This window comes from Mustela lutreola, chromosome 10 (genome assembly GCF_030435805.1).
Source record: "Mustela lutreola isolate mMusLut2 chromosome 10, mMusLut2.pri, whole genome shotgun sequence".
In the NCBI taxonomy this organism is placed as follows: domain Eukaryota; kingdom Metazoa; phylum Chordata; class Mammalia; order Carnivora; family Mustelidae; genus Mustela; species Mustela lutreola.
Genome location: NC_081299.1, coordinates 63,118,494 through 63,136,665, shown reverse-complemented (window position 1 = coordinate 63,136,665; position 18,172 = coordinate 63,118,494). Strand labels below are relative to the sequence as shown.

Here is an 18,172-nt window from a genome sequence, read left to right as displayed (position 1 = left end):
ATATAAAGTAGAACCAAATGTAAATATAATTTTATGTCCAGAAACTTAGACAAATTTTGTCTAAAAAGAATACCCAGATGATAGGCAAAACAGACACAAAATATATTAATTTATAGAAATATATAAAGATCAGGTTTCTATGAATACCTTCTAAGGTAAAGGGAGGAAGATAGGACATGGGGACAAGGAAACACTAAAATCCTATATGCTTCTACAGGAAACACATGGATAAACTTTTCAAAAGCATTCATTATAAGAGAGAGAGGTTGGTTAGAAAATAATTTTTAACACCAGAAGTTATTATTTATAAGTTTGGAGTTTCAGGATGATCCCTCTCAAATTAAAATGGAGCAACATCAAATATCTTAATAGCTAAGAAAACTATTAAAAATATATGATATAATCCCTGATCTTAAGATGCTCACATCTAAAGAGCTAGTTTAGAAAATGTTCACTTGGAGATTCATTTCTCTCATCTGCTTCTGTCACACTGCTTCTCAGGAGTCTCACTCAGACTTGAACTTTATCATTTTGGATCACTGTTATTTTCACCAAGGAGGAAGTTTTTCAATCTTTCCTATTTGGGGAAACTTTTTCAAGTTTCTTGCAGTATTTTCTTTCTCACTTGTCAATTTCTCAGTAAACAATTTTCTTACTTTTAAAAATAAATTTTAAGAGTAATTTTACTTCCTCTACTTTAAGTCTTAGTCTAAGACCATAGGCAAGAGGCTATATTTCAGGTAAAAAAAAATAAAGCATTCATAATTGTTATATTACTTGGATGGAATACAAATTTCAGTACACAACATAATTATTTATTTATTTATTTATTTAAAAGATTTTGTTTATTTATTTGATAGAGAGAGAGAGAGATCACAAGTAGGCCAAGAGGCAGGCAGAGAGAGATGGGGAAGCATGCTCCCTGCTGAGCAGAGAGCCCCATGCAGGGCTTGATCCCAGGACCATGGGACCCTGGGACCATGACCTGAGCTGAAGGCAGAGGCTTAACCCACTGAGCCACCCAGGCACCCCAGTACACAACATATTTATTCCAAAGAAAGTAACTTACCATAGTCAGAAAGAGTGCAGGCATGAGCAAATGACAGTAGCATATCCAGCATTGACACAGTATCAGATAGTTTATATAAGCAATGAATATGTTCATAAATCTCACTAAGCAGTTTGCACACTATCCTGAAAGTATACATTTGGAAGTCAGGTATTGATTTTAAAGAGAGACATACAATATAATTATAAAACAATATCACATGTATTGCCTAAGGTAAAATACCATTCAGAGTTCAGTTGTATTCCATAGGTAAATCTATTGTTCTTTTGCCTCATTTTAGAGATTAGGAAATTGAAGTTCCTTGAGTTCAAGGAATTTGTAGCAAGAATGCATCTTCTGGTATGTTAACATCATGTTTTAGAAATGACTGCTGTTATTAAATACTAATAAAATTAATTTTCATTAATAAAATTATTTTATAGGTCAAACAAGACCTTAATATACTTCAACAGACCCCACCTGCTAATTATTTTGTGTTTTTTTTAAATGTTAAATTCAACATAAAAATTACTATATTCTCTCTCTTTCATAACACACATACACACACACACACCCTAACAACGTAATTATTTAAGCTTTTATGTAGCAGAGGTGTTACACTGTGACATAATATAAAAGGTTTTCCTTGGAGCACCTGACTGGCCCTGTTGGTAGAATATGTGACTCTTGGTCTGGTTATGAGTTCAAGAGAAAGAGTGTAGAGATTACTTAAAACAAACAAACAAACAAACAAATCTTAAGGGGTGCCTGGGTGGCTCAGCTGGTTAAGCATCTGACTCTTGATACTAGCTCAAGGTCTTGGTTTTTCCCTTATGAGGAGAAATATGTTCCCCAAACCTATTAGATCTCATAATCTCTGTGGTCTATGCCTTGAAATTGTTTTGAAAGTCCAACATTTGTCTTTATCAACTTAGCTCATTGATTATGAACGATCATTTTTTATTTTGCTAGGCCCTCCCTCACCCCACCCATGAATGATCTATTCTTATTTCTAGCTGTACTGCTACTGTTTCATGATCAGCAAAAAACTGGCACTATTGTAATTTTATATATAAATGAAGTTCAGGGCTTGCATACCATAGGAAATGAATAACGGAATGAAGCCCAAGATAAGCCCATCATGTGTCAAATTCTGCATCATGGTAGAATGCGTACTATGGAAGTACTAAGTATAATGATTTTTTTTGTTTTGTTTTTGCAATAGATTTGCCCTAAATCTTCTGTAAGGCTGAGCAATCCCAATCACAATGACAGACTTTAAAAGTTTTAACTGTTCTTCCAGAAAATGTTCTTTCTTTGTTAACAATCATAATTTTATAATTTTCTACTATCAAACAAAAAGTCAATTAATGAAAATTTATTATAATGTTTCAAGTTGAACCAATTTAATATTCAAAAATTTCAAATGGGCTTACATATAAGTCATATGATAGATTTCTCTCAAAGATTCTTGACATCTTTCATTCATTTTAATTAAGTCTGCTGATGTAAAGGTATAAGAACTTTTCACTTTAGATATCTGCTAGGAAATTAAAAAACAAAATTAAAAAACTATCAAGATGTGTGTACACTCCTATAAAATAAAACATACACATTTTAAACAGTATAGATATTTAGGTTAATTAATTTTGGAGATAAAGTATCACAAATAATGTCTCAAATAATGTCTGCAAAAAAGAAAAGAACACTTTCAAAGTTAAAGCCCTTAAAGTTAACCTACATTATTTTGGCACAACTATTTGAACAGATCTTAAAATAGCTCTGCAGAAATGTCAGACAGTACATCTTATTACCCAGTAATATGCATGACAGATATCAGTAATTTTCACTCCAACTCTGACCCATCTTAGCCCTTGCCCCATATCTGAACCTCACTCAATTTCTAATCCTATTACCATATCTCAACCAATTCTTTGCTTTTTCTATCCACCATTACCTGTTAATACAATGTGTTAAATGGTTTGTTTTTGTCAAAAAAAAAAAAAAAAAAAAAAGGTACCCCCTGAGAGCACAGAAAACAAAATTAGAGTGGGTTAGACTTTTCCCAAACTGGTATATCATGAAGATGTGAGTATGTATTTAAGAATAAATATTTCCCTGGTTCAAAGGTATGGCAATATTGGATTTTTAAATGTTAGCAGATTTCTTTATTTCAGGATTTTTAAACCTTTAATAGGCAAATGTGCATTGAGAACTACCTAAGACAGGAGATGGTACAATATTTTCCAAATTCCTTTGATCAAATTATCTTTTGGACTTTTTAAATTTCCTTTTTTTTTTTATACATACCAAGCTTCCAGAACTGTGGGATGCACTGTTTGGTGTTTCTCCCCCAAAATAAGAAAATTAGAAGTTTCTAACTCAACTCTTACATTAGTATAACTGTTAGATTTACAGGAATAGGAAAGCAATATACAGAACATTTGAAATATTTAGCATGTAAAATTCAAGGAATGTCTGAAAATATGTAAAATGTATTTCAGAAAAAATAATTCCCAAACCAAAACTCTAAAATGAACCTTAATAAATTCTGAAGGAAGTCGATTATTGGGTAGAGCTGTATAGTCGGTAGTCATCTGTATGAAAAATCCTCGAGCAGAGCTAAAACTTGTCCTTAAAGGAAGACTATATTTTTCTGCAAGCTGCGATATCATTCCTAGTGACCAGAAACAAGAAAAACAGAAAGAATTTTAATGAGAATATTACTGTTTTTAAAAAATCACTTTTTTTGTTTTTTTATATGTAAATAGGAAGGTCTTGCTACTCTTTTAAACTGTAAAGTTTTTTTTCTTTATTTACACATTTTTAACTTTATTTTCTTTTTTTTAGCATTCCAGTATTCATTGTTTATGCACCACACCCACTGCTCCATGCAATATGTGCCCTCCTTAATACCCACCACCAGGCTCACCTAACCGCCCACCCTCCTCCCTTCTAAAACTCTCAGTTTGTTTCTCAGAGTCCACAGTCTCTCATGGTTCATCTCCCCCTCCAATTTCCCCCCACTCCCTTCTCCTCTCCTTCTCTCAATGTCCTCTGTGTTACTCCTTATGCTCCACAAGTAAGTGAAGCCATTATGATAATTGACTCTCTCTGCTTGACTTATTTCACTCAGCATAATCTCTTCCAGTCCTGTCCATGTTGATACAAAAGTTGGGTATATATCCTTCCTGATGGAGGCATAATACTCCGTTGTATATATGGACCATATCTTCTTTATCCACTATAAAGATTTTTAATGTCTAATACATATGGTGGTCAAGTACTCTTTTAAGAAAAAAATTGGTAGTACAAAGATAGTCATTTTATAGGTAGGTAGTTTGAAAGTAAAAAAAAAAACTGTTAAAAATTAAACTAAGACTATTTCATACTCTATTAGAATATGTTTTCATTTAACTTTTTAAAAAGTGAATAGTCATGTAAATTATTATAATCATTAGTTCAGAATAAGAAATTCTCTCTACAAAACATATTTTGTAAAACAAAATATTCCAAAAAGGAAATGGTGGTACAACAAATACTTAAAATATCCAAATTTTCCTATCAACTTCAAACTTACCACAGAGTTCTAAATTTTTATTTATTTATTTATTTTAAAGATTTTATTTATTTATTTGAGAGATGGAGATCACAAGTAGGCAGAGAAGCAGGCAGAGAGAGAGGAGGAAGCAGGCTCCCCGCCGCGCAGAGAGCCTGATGCAGGGCTCGATCGCAGGACCCTTGGAGCACAACCTGAACCAAAGGCAGAGGCTTTAACCCACTGAGCCACCCAGGTGCCCCGTAAATTTTTATTTTTAACTTGATGATCATTAATGCTTGGAACATTACTTGCGAAAATTAACATTTTTATTCCTCAAAATAGTTCTTCCAACAATTTTCTGCTTCTCTCAGTGATACCACTACTTTCAGGTTAGAAATTTCAATTAGCACCAATAGCTACATTTCCCTTTACTATGCCCATAACTACTCAATTATTAACTCATTTCAACATTTGCATTTCTCTCATATACACTGCTATCACTCAAATGTTTTAGCTTGTAATAGTTTAAAATGGTTTCCCTGTCTCCATTGCTCTACTCAAATTCATTCAACCAATCTTCTTTTTTTTTTTTTTTTTTAAAGATTTTTATTTATTTATTTATTTGACAGACAGATCACAAGTAGGCAGAGAGGCAGGCAGAGAGAGAGAGAGGAGGAGGAGGCAGGCTCCCTGCTGAGCAGAGAGCCCGATGCGGGACTCAATCCCAGGACCCTGAGATCACGACCTTAGCCAAAGGCAGAGGCTTTAACCCACTGAGCCACCCAGGTGCCCCATTCAACCAATCTTCTTGATTAATTTCACTCTACAGAGAAAAAAATGTCTCAGTGCCTCTGCATTCTCTAAGGGGAAGAAAAAAGCCCCAAATGCCCAGCCTTCAAAGACAAATTCTGGTCCCCAGCCTACATTTCTAATCTTATCTCTTGCAAGTTCTATCAGGGAATACCCCATTCCATCCTAACCAATTTCTTTTCTCATCCACTGAGGTTTCATTAACCTTTGTGCTTTGGTTTATACCATTGCCAGTATATGGGTTTCCTTTCTAGGCATAATCTACTAAAAACATTCCCATCCTCTATGCTTCCACACCCAATCAATCTCGGACCCCTATAACCTGCTATATTTTTCATCATATATTTATACCCATTTATAGTATATGATCTATGTGACTGATATACTGATCTATCTACCTATCTATACATACGAACACACACATACACATGCACACACACTCACACATATACATTCCACACACAGGCATTTCTTTCTTGTCTGTCTTCCCTACTATAACAAAAACTCCATGAGGACAGGGACTTTATCCTGTTCACAATATAGTCCTAGTACCCAAAACAGTGTCTATATTTACAAGAAATTCCATAAATTTGTTAAATGAAGTAGTACTTAACTAGAAATTAAATACAGTGGTAGTTGCTCAAATGCTACCTCTTCTAGACAAATACATCTCTTCCTCTGAAATCACTTAGTACTGACAGCCTGCATTTTTCATATAATTTGTATACAATGTTATATGAAGGTAGACAAACATGTCCTGGTCTTCAGGTAACTCTAAGTTTGAAGAAACTCTATATTTAAGTTTGGTGAAAAAAATAGACACATTCTAACACTTAGAGATACTTATTTTCAAAATCGTATTTTAATATATTTTAAATGACAGTGTTAACCTTATCTCTTTTGGTAACAAAATTTTAAAAATATGCATGGCCTGTTATCACCAGCAGAAAAGCACATGTTCTAAAAAGGTTTAATTTAAGAAAAAACAGAAAAATACAGTGAAGTAATTAAATTACCTGCTATGTCATCTACAATCTCTGTATATGTTCTTCTAGCTATGTCAAGAAATTCATTTATGTTGGATCTCACTGCGTAGCACTTCTGAGTCCTCATGTTCAGGCATCCTTTCATGTATCTTGCATCATCATTAATTATGGTTTTAATTTTTTCAAGTATGATTCCAAACCTAAAAAAGAACATTATAGGCAATAAGGCAAATGATTATTTTAATTCGTAATTTGAGTCAGAGTTAATGACATATTTTCTTGGAATAAACAATTTTAAATATAACAACTCTTTCTTGAAATCTATTGAAAATTATTAAATAATTTAACAATATATGTATATTACATTACATAAACTAGAACCGTGACTATAAAAATTTTAAAATATCCTGTCAATCAGGACTAGTCTCTTAAAGTAACATGAAGTCACCAGGAACAATTCTATAACTGCTAATAAAAAGCTCTCCCAAGGATGCCTGGGTGGCCCAGTCAGTTAAGCGTCTGCCTTTGGCTCAGGTCATGATCCCAGAGTCCTGGAATCAAGCCTAGCATTAGGCTCCTTGTTCAGCAGGGAGCCTGCTTCTCCCTCTGCCTGCTGCTCCCCTTGCTGGTGCTCTCTCCCTTTCTCTTTCTCTGACAAATAAATAAAATCTTTTTTTTTTTAATCTCCCAAATTAAACCCCTGACTGTCCCTATGAGTATAAAATATATCCCTGAAGAACTGTTATAAAAATTCTGGCTTTGTGTTCATTAATTCAGTCAACATTTACTTATAGCATGTATGATCACTGTGTTTGGTGCACAGATCCAAAGAAGAATTAAGTGTTTGGTTCTTGCCTTCAGGTGGGGCCAGACAAACTAAACACATATTGTAAGACAGTGTAAGAGAAACCTCACAATAATCAGTAATTAAGTACAGGGATCATGCAAACCAAAACTCTGGTAACACCTATTTTCCTAACCTTCTGTTTTATCCTGTTCTGTATGTTATTTGTAATCCTGTTTTATTATTAAACTCAGTTTGTGGCTCATAAAAGATGTGAATCCTGAATCGGTAAAATAGCAGTTCTTAAGCATCACATGTCTTTTTGGTCAAGAAGCTAGATGTCATTGCTAAAAACAATATTAAACTGTATTTAGATCTCTTATTCAATATTTATACCTACTATTTTTTGGTTACATCAAGCCCTTTATGATTTACAAGAGAAATATGTACTTTCATATTTGCAAGTCTTTCCATGGGGAATGGCTAAAAGAAGAAATATCAAAACTGTGTATGATTTCAATTTTTATTATTATTCTAATTGCCTATTAACACAAAAACTCAATGTGCTGTTACCCTATTTATGGATACTTATAAGATGTAATGTATAATTAGGACTTTGATGAATAGTTTAAAGATTGTTAACCAGAGTTCAAGTAATTGTTCTATTGATTACAGTTAGAGTCCTTAAAATCATTCATGATCTGGAAGAAAGGAATAATTAGCATGGATATTTAATTAACAGTTGAGTGACAAAGACCTCTTATCTTCCAAGGAACCACAATAAGCTCTTAATAAAGGTGTGCTACAGTTCCTCAAAGCAATCTGTTAAAAAATAAAAAAAAAAAATTGGTTAAAAATAATAAATTATAACACTATTCAAACATAACATTTTACATTTAATACTTGCAGCTTACCAAGAGTTTTCTTGCTTCATCTCATTTGTATACTCATAAAAGATATTTTAGGTATGTAGGTGAGGACAGATGGTACCTTTCCCATTTTCCAGATAAAGAGCACCTGACTAATAAAGGGCATCCAGTGCTTTACTCTTATGACTAGCTTTTCTTGTCTTTCAACTAATTTTTAGCATTCAACTACTTTTTAAAGTTAGGAATTTAAACAGCTATCATTGTACATTTAGAGTACTCTGCATATCATTCCAAAATGCGGGTTTTAAATATGCATTAAACTGAAAAAGTGCTTTGCATATTTATAAATAGAGCAATTTCTCCATTCTTATATGGCAAAAGTAGAAGTTTAATTTTGCTTAATGGAAACTATAAGTGGTCACTATTTAAATAACTAGAAACAAGAGGAAAACAGTTAACGTTTTTTAACTTAAAATTTTTTTTCATGTATTTAAAGTCAATTAATTAATATACAGTGTATTATTAGCTTCAGAGGTAGAGTTTCATGATTCATCAGTTGGCATGTAACACCCAGTGCTCATTACATCAAGTGTCCTCCTTAATGACCACCCAATTATCCCTTCCCCCCATCCACTCCACTCTGGTAACCCCCAGTTTGTTCCCTGTAGTTAAGAGTCTCTTATGGTTTGCTTCGCTCTCCTTTTTCATCTTATTTTACTTTTCCTTCCCTTCCCCTAGGTTCATCTGTTTTGTTTTATAAATTCCACACGAATGAAATTATATGATATTTGTCCTTCTCTGACTGACTGATTTCATTCAGGGTAATAACCTCTAATTCCATCTACATGGTTGCAAATGACAAGATTTAATTGTTTCTGATGGCTGAGTAAATTTCATTGTATATATACGCTGCATCTTCTTTATCCATTCATTTGTCGGTGGGTATCTGGGTTCCTTTCATAGTTTGGCTATTGTGGACATTACTGCTATAAACATCAGGGTTCATGTATCCTTTTGAATCACTGTTTGTATCCTCTGGAAAAATACCTAGTAGTACAATTGCTGGGTAATAGGGTAGCTCTATTTTTAACTTTTTGAGGAACCTCCATACTATTTTCCAGAGTGGCTGCACCAGCTTGCATTCCTACCATCAGTTTAAGAAGATTCCCCTTTCTCTGCATTCTCACCACCATTTGTTGTTTCCTCACTTGTTAATTTTAGTCATCCTGACTGGTATGAGGTGGTATCTCATTGTGGTTTTGATTTGTATTTCCCTGATGATGAGTGATGCTGAACATCTTTTCCTATGTCCGTTGGCCATTTGGAAGTCTTCTTGGAGAAATGCCTATTCATGTCTTCTGCCCACTTCTTGACTGGATTTTTTGGTTTATGGGTGTTGCGTTTGATAAGTTCTTGGATTTATAGGCCTTGGTTACTAGCCCTTTATCTGATTTGTCATTTGCAAGTATTTTCTTCCATTCCATAGGCTGTCTTTTAGTTTTGTTGACTGCTTCCTTTGGTGTGCAGTAGCTTTTTGTCTTGAAGTCCCAATAATTCATTTTTGCCTTTGTTTTCCTTGTCTTTAAGACATGTCTAGCAAGAAGTTCCTGCAACCGAGGTCAAAGAGACTGCTGCCTGTGTTCTCATCTAGGATTTTGATGGATTCCTATGTATTTCATCCATTTTGAGCTTATTTTTGTGTAAGGCATAAAAAAGTTGCTGAGTTTCATTCTTTTGCATGTGGCTGTCCAATTTTCCCAATACCATTTGTTAAAGAGACTGTCTTTTTCCATTGGACATTCTTTCCTGCTTTGTTGAAGATTAGTTGACCATAAAGTTCACAGTCCACTCCTGGGTTTTCTTTTCTGTTTCATTGATCTATGTGTATGTTCTTCTGCCAGTACCATACCATCTTGATCACTACAGCTTTGTAATACAGCTTGACGTCCAGCACTGTGATGACACCAGCTGTGGTTTTCTCTTTCAAGAATGCTTTGGCTATTTGGGGCCTTTTTGGTTCCATACAAATTTTAAGATTAATTGTTCCAGCTCTGTGAAAAATGTTGATAATATTTTTGTAAGGATTGCATTGAATGTGTAGATTACTTTGGGTAGCATAGACATTTTAACAATATTTATTCTTCCAATCCATGAGCATGGGAGGTTTTCCATTTCTTTGTATCTTCTTCAATTTCTTTCATAAGCATTCTATAGTTCTCAGAGTACAGATTCTTTACCTCTTTGGTTAGGTTTATTCCTAAATTATCTTACGGTTTTTGGTGCAATTGTAAATGCAATCAGCTCCTTGATTTCTCTTTCTTCTTTCTCATTGTTAGTGTATAGAAATGCAGCTGACTTCTGTGCATTGATTTTATATCCTACCATGTTGCTGAATTCCTATATGAGTTCTAGTAATTTTTAGGTGGTCTTTGGATTTTCAACAGAGTATCATGTCATCTACAAAGAGTGAAAGTTTGACTTCTCCTTTGCTGATTTGGATACTTTTTACTTCTTTTTGTTGTCCTAGCTCAGGCTAGGACTTCCAGTACAATGCTGAATAACAGTAATGAGAGTTACTGGACAGGACATCCCTGTCATGTTGCTGACCTTAGGGGAAAAGCTCTCAGGTTTTTCCTGCTGAGAATGATATTCACTGTGAGTTTTTCATATATAGTTAACCTGGCATTTTTAATTAACATGTAATTAACATATTATTTGTTTCAGGGGCACAGATCTGTGATTCATCAGTCTTACACAGTTCACAGCACTCACCATAGCACATACTCTTCCCAATATCCATCGCCCAGTCACCCCATCCCTCCACCAACCCCATCCACTCCAGCAACCCTCAGATTTTTCCCTGAAATTAAGAATCTCTTATGGTTTGTCTCCCTCTCTGGCTTTATCTTGTTTCATTTTTCCCTCACTTCCCCTATGATCCTGTCTTATTTCCCAAATTCATCATGTCAGTGAGATCATATAATAATTGTCTTTCTCTGATTGGCTTATTTCACTTAGCTCTAGTTCCATCCACGTCTTGCAAATGGCAAGATTTCATTTTTGATGGCTGCGCAATATTCCATCGTGTGTGTGTGTGTGTGTGTGTGTGTGTGTGTACTACATTTTCTTTATCCATTCATCTGTTGATGGATATTTATCCTCTTTTCATAGTTTGGCTATTGTGGACACTGCTATAAGCATTGGGGTGCAAGTGCCACTTTGGCTCATTACATTTGTATCTTTCAAAGTAAAATAGTGCAATTGTTTTTACAGTAGTAAAAACAAAACAAAACTACATTAAAATAGTGCAATGGCTAGGTCATAGAGTAGCTCTATTTTCAACTTTTGAGGACCCTCCATACTGTTTTCCAGAGTCAATTAACCTTTTACCTGCTATTTTAGGCAATGGCAATAATAATTTTCTTTTGCTTATGAACAGGAAATATTTAAATACTAATGAAAGCTATAAAATTCATAAAAGCATAAAGAAAAATATTTAAATTGCTTATAATTCTACCACCCTTCCAAATAAATTACTTAAATATTATGGTATATTTCCTGTCATTACCTCAAATAAAAAAAGTTTGTCATTGCACATTGCTTTTCTCCCCTAGTTAATACTATATCACAAGTATTAGAAACTTTTAATAGCATAGATTTTAATAAATCATAATATTTTACCCTTTAGAAAACAGTCTCTTCCCCTCATTATTAGAGGTCTATACTACTTAGAATTTCTAATATAAATCATGTTGCAAAGACCATAACTGAACATAAAATGTAGTCAGTATTTCTTGAGTTCTTTTGGACAGATTCCTAGTATTGTAACACTGTCAAAAAACAGATGTTGTAAAACTTCCCTGTGAAGTATGTACAATGTGTACTCCTACCAGCTGTCTATGAAGTCTGTCTCACTGTTCTCTGAGTAGCAGTAAATTGTATCCATTAAGGAGAAAAACAAACAAACAAAAAAACCTAAAACTTTGCTTCTTTTGCATATTAATGACTTTAATTTGTATTTCTTTAACCTAATAGTAAGGTTGAACATGTTTGGTACTATTTATTAACCTCTTTGATTTTCATTTTGGGGGCATTTTCTGTATTTCTATTGGTATTCCAGTATTCTCTTATGAAATTACATGAGTTTTATGACAGAAATTAATATTTTATCTGTCAAATGCTACAAATTTTTCCTTTCTTTGGCCTTTATTTTCCTTTCACGTATCAAAGCTTCTTCAAATTTGGGGCACCTGGGTGGCTCAGTGGGTTAATCCTCTGCCTTTGGCTCGGGGCACATTAGTCTCCCTGCTCAGCAGGGAGCCTGCTTCCTCCTCTCTCTCTGCCTGCCTCTCTGCCTACTTGTGATCTGTCTGTCAAATAAATAAATAAAATCTTTTTTTTTAAAACTTCAAATTTGTGTTTTATTGAATCTATCAGTTTGGGGGGATGATTTATTATACCTCTCTCATTCTAAGGAAGATGACATTTTTTTACATCTTTTGTCAAATTGCTTTCATTATATATTTTTTAGAATGAAATCTACAACAAATTCTTCCAGATTTTTCATTATTTTTTCTTTTAAAAAAGCAGTTCTTCCTTGTCACCTTAAGTTTTAAAAAATGTTTTGCACAGGGGTTCCTGGCTGGCTCAGTCAGCAAAGCAAGGGACTCTTGATCTCAGGGCTGTGAGTTATAGACCCATGATAGGTAAAGAGATTATTTAAATAAATAAATGTTTTTAAAAAGTTTTGCACAGTAGAATATTTAAAAACACATTAGGAAATCACATCAGAAATATTTCAGGTAAGAGTAATCAATGAATGAAATCACTGAGTTAAAGTTTAATGAGGAACAGGATATTTACATAGTCTCAAAGTATCTCTCCACAGATTACTTAATAACTTTATAGTGAAGAAATGGGTCAAAGTTAATATCACCAGAATGGGGAATGACATCATGTGCATCCTGATGTGAGGTACTAAGAAAAAGACAACATTGCTCATAGAGTATTACTGCTAAATATAATAAGCTGAATTTAATCGTGAGAAAATAACCACACAAATTGAGGAATATTCTATAAAATAACAGATACTTTTCAAGATGTTAATATAATGAAAGACAAAGAAAGGATGAGAAACTTTAAGCTGAAAAGAAGTATAAAGAAACATGACATTAGGGGCTCCAGGGTGGCTCAGTCAGTTAAGCATCTGCCTTCCAATTAAGTCACAATCCCAGGATCCTGGGATTAGACCCACATCAGGCTTCCTGCTCAACAGGGAGTCTGCTGCTTCTTCTCTCTCTGCCCCTCCCCTTGCTCATGCTCTCTCCTGCTCACTCACTCTCCCTCAATAAATAAATAAAATCTTTTTTTTAAATGACATTAAATTTCCCTGATAAGTAGTGATAATGAATATTTTTTCATTTGCCTTTTGGCCATTTGTATGTCTTCTTTGGAGAAGTGTCTGTTCATGTCTTCTGGCCATTTTTTGACACGATTATGTGTTTTTTGGGTATTGAGTTTGAGGAGTTCTTTATAGATCTTGGATAGATCTTTGTCTGTAGTGTCATTTGCGAATATCTTCTCCCATTTCATGGGTTGCCTCTTTGTTTTGTTGACTGTTTCCTTTGGTGTACAGAAGCTTTTTATCTTGATGAAGTCCCAAAAGTTTATTAGCCATCAGGGAAATTCAAATCAAAACCACATTGCAATATAATCTTACACCATTTAGAATGGCTAAAATCAATAGGACTGGAAACAACAAGTGTTGGAGAGGATGTGGAGAAAGGGGCACCCTCTTACACTGTTGGTAGGAATGCAATTTGGTGCAGCCAATTTGGAAAATAGTGTGGAGATTCCTCAAGAAATTAAAAATAGAGTTACCCTGTGACTCTGCAATTGCACTACTGGGTATTTACCCCCAAAGATACAGATGTAGTGAAAAGAAGGGCCATATGTATTCAAAACAGCAATGTCTACAATTGCCAAACTGTGGAAAGAACTAAGATGCCCTTCAACAGACAAGTGGATAAAGATGTAGTCCATATATACAATGGGATATGATGCAGCCATCAAAAAGGATGAATACCCAACTTTTCTATCAACATGGACGGGACTGGAGGAGATTATGCTGAGTGAAATAAGTCAAACAGAGAGAGTCAATTATATGGTTTCACTTACTTGTGGTGCATAAGGACTAACATGGAAGACATTAGGAGAAAGAAAGGAAAAGTAAATTGGGAGAAACTGGAGAGGGAGACAAAGCATGAGAGACTGTGGACTCTGAGAAACAAACTGAGGGTTTTGGAAGGGGGGGAATGGTTGAGCCTGGTGGTGGGTATTAAGGAGGGCACGTACTACCTGGAGCACTAGGTGTGGTGTATAAACAATGAATCTCGGAACACTGAAAAAAATAAAATTAAATTAAGATGTTTAAAAAAATGACATTAAATACAATGTATGGTCCTGGACTGGACCCTGTATCAAGAAAAAAAATCTATTAAAAGAATTAGTAAAACAATTAGAAATTTTGAGTATGGACTATATATAATAATATTGGATCAATTTTAAATATCCTAAATTTTTAAATTATATTGTGGTTATGTAAGAGAACACCTTTGATCTTAGGATATACACATGTTAGTATTTAGGTACTGCAATTTTCAAATGGTTGAATAAGAGTAATAATAAGAATATAATATGTAGTGAGTGCTGTGTGTATATGGAAAGAATTGGGAAATTTATTATTCTGTTGTAACTTTATCTAAATTTGAAGTTTTTTGAAATAAAAAGTTTTTTTAAAAAATTAAGGCTACCAATGTTTTGTACAATATACACCATATAAATTACCTTTAAAGGATCCACAAGTTCCAAGGTATGTTTTAGGTATATTAGATTTGTTATCTTTGATTCCGCTGCATTAACCTATTAAAATAAAGATACAAATGTGGACACCATAAATATACAAGAATGGATTTTCTCTTGAACATTCTACACTTACCATACTCATACATTTTTATTTATCAACATACCCAGTACGCCAGCATAAACAGTAGTTACAGTTACTGATACATCACAATAAGCCTAGTGCACTATTTTCCTGGAAGTCTGACAATGAGAAGAGTTCACCTCATTGTATTCAACTTCCATTTCTACTTCAGCCCCTCGGGTCCAGCTTAACCTACAGTGGTGATAGGAGATAGAGTTCAATCCTGAGCAGTACTAAAGACTAACGTTAATTGAAGAAGGCACAAAGGGTATTTGTGAAAGATGATATTTGAAAAGCTTAATCTGAAACTCCCAGGCAGTTACAGAACAACACAAAGCTCCCTCACTGGTTCCTGTTTGCATGAGTAAAACAATTTTCAGAGTTCCAGTTGTCCAAATTAATTAGGTTTTCAAAATAAAGCAACATCAACATTTTTAAAATTTAATAAATAAATTTTTAAAAATTAAATTGTAGGGGCGCCTGGGTGGCTCAGTGGGTTAAGCCACTGCCTTCGGCTCGGGTCATGATCTCAGGGTCCTGGGATCGAGTCCCACATCGGGCTCTCTGCTCGGCAGGGAGCCTGCTTCCCTCTCTCTCTCTCTCTCTACCTGCCTCTCCATGTACTTGTGATTCCTCTCTGTCAAATAAATAAATAAAACCTTTAAAAAAAAAAAAAAAAAAAAAAAAATTAAATTGTAGTCTACGGCCATACCACCCTGAACGCGCCCGATCTCGTCTGATCTCGAAAAATTAAATTGTAGTATCTCTAGAACAAAAGAGTGGTATTAAACCTTGGGAAATGAAGAATATTTTGTGAATGGACAAATCTACCAATACTGACAAGGAGTTTTAGGATATTACATTATGATATAATAATGTATTTGATATAGTTTTCTTTCTTTTTGCAGTCTCCTGACCTATATCCCTATTGCACAATACCTAGACTGTTTGGTGACTACATCAACCAATTTAGAAGAAATGCCAAAATGAATGTTGCTAGCCCCAAAACAAGTTACTGCAGACTTTCTTACAATGGATCTCTGAAACTGGAAGATTAAAAATAAATAATATTCACCAAACAGAAGACAAATATCACTCCTGTTACCAAAGGAGAATATCTTACAAAAATACCATTTTACCTTTGAAGAAGAACAAGACAGAAGGACTAACTCTAATAAATATCAGCCTATAATAAAGTTAGACCAATTAAGAAATGGTACTATCAGCATAAGGACAAGCAGAACAATCAATGCAATAGAATAAGGAATCTAGAAACAGACTCAAACATATGATTTCAGCCAAACATTTCATTTATAACAATGGTTGACTAAAGAGTAATGGAGAAAGGACAGTTTTTTTGACAAATGGTGCCAGTTAGATTATGAATCTGTATGGAAAAAAAGGAAATGTGGTCCCTTCCTCATACAAATCAAAATACCAATTCCATATGGATTATAGGTCTAAATACAAGAGGTAAAACAATAAAACATCTAGAATATAACAAACAAGAGTATCTTCACTATCCTGGGTGTTCTTACCAACTTTAATAAATTTGATAACTAATGAATTACAGGGCCAAACTAAGAGCCAAAGTTATTTATATCTCTCCTATTGTCTGGCTTTTGCCAATGCACAGATTATCATATTACAAACCCTGCAATCACAAACTCCAATGTCTGTGTTTTACTTCTTACTCACTAGGGGACATTCCCGCCTAATAACTACCGACTACTGTAGTAATGTTTTCCCCTCACTCCTTCTGAGTTCTGACCATGTGACCCTATGTGACATGATTTCTCCTCTCAAAATTATAAGTAATAAAAATCTTTTAATGGCCTCAGCCTCTCTATGTCATCACTTAGTCATTTCCATAACTTAAAATCCCCTGGGCACAATCAAGCCACTGGGGTAGGTAAAGACTTCTTATGCAGGATAAAAACCACCACAATAAAAGAAAAAACATACACTAGCCTACATTTAGATTAAGAACTTCTAATAAAGCAGAGAAAGACAATGAGGATCTTACTTATACGTAGAATCTAAAAACAACAAAACAAGCTCATAATGCAGAGAACACAATGGGGGCTGCCAGAAGTAGGCAGTAGGGGGTGGGTAAAATGGAAGGAGGTCAAACCTCCAGTTATAAAATAAATAACTAATGAGGATTTAATAGACAGCATGGTGACTAGAGTTAATAATACTATATTGCATATTTGAAAGTTGCTGAGAGAATAGATCTTAAAAGTCCTCACCAAAAAAAAAAAAAAAAAAAAAATTAAGCATATATGGGGATGGGTGTTAAGTAGATTTAATGTGGCAATCATTTTACAATACATACAAATAACAAATCATTAAAAAAAAAAAAAAAGAACTTCTGGGGTGCCTGGGTGGCTCAGTGGGTTAAAGCCACTGCCTTCAGCTCAGGTCATGATCCCAGGATCCTGGGATCAAGCCCACATTGGGCTCTCTGCTCAGCAGGGGCCTGCTTCCCTCTCTCTCTCTCTGTCTGCCTCTCTGCCTACTTGTGATCTCTGTCTGTCAAATAAATAAATAAAATCTTTCCAAAAAAAAAAAAAAAAAAAAAAGGAACTTCTATTTATCAAAAGGCACCATTGATCTAGGATAGGTTCTCCAAAAGCAACTCAGAGAAATTAGAATTTGAGGACAAATTATTTATTTGAAAAGTAATTCCAGTAAGTACAGGCAAGAGAATAGGACAGGGCAGCAATACAAGATACACTGATGAGGAGGAGTCAAGATGGTGGAGAAGTAGCAGGCTGAGCCTACATCAGGTAGCAGGAGATCAGCTGGATAGCTTATCAAACCATTGCAAACACCTACAAATCCAAAGGGAGATTAAAGAGAAGAAGAACAGCAATTCTAGAAACAGAAAATTGACCACTTTCTGAAAGGTAGGACCGGAGAACTGAATCCAAATCAACGGGAAGATAGACCATGGGGGGAGGGGCCAGCTCCAGCAAACGGCAAACCATGGGAGCACAAAATCAGGACTTTTAAAAGTCTGCTCCACTAAAAAAGACAGTCTCTTCAGTAAATGGTGCTGGGAAGGGGCGCCTGGGTGGCTCAGTGGGTTAAGCCTCTGCCTTCTGCTCAGGTCATGATCTCAGGTCCTGGGATCGGGTCCCGCG

General features: G+C 34.6%; 1 protein-coding gene across 1 annotated transcript in view; it reads right to left on the bottom strand.

Moving 5' to 3' along the window:
• Window positions 1-18,172, bottom strand: part of MSH4 (mutS homolog 4) — a 100,237-nt gene that overhangs the window by 23,550 nt on the left and 58,515 nt on the right. The window contains exons 9-14 of the mRNA XM_059136620.1: window positions 14,885-14,959; window positions 7,927-7,991; window positions 6,416-6,585; window positions 3,589-3,725; window positions 2,485-2,588; window positions 1,070-1,194 (exon numbers count right to left, since the gene is read on the bottom strand). Coding sequence (XP_058992603.1) covers window positions 1,070-1,194; window positions 2,485-2,588; window positions 3,589-3,725; window positions 6,416-6,585; window positions 7,927-7,991; window positions 14,885-14,959 — 676 coding nt within the window. The remainder of the gene's footprint in view (window positions 1-1,069; window positions 1,195-2,484; window positions 2,589-3,588; window positions 3,726-6,415; window positions 6,586-7,926; window positions 7,992-14,884; window positions 14,960-18,172) is intronic.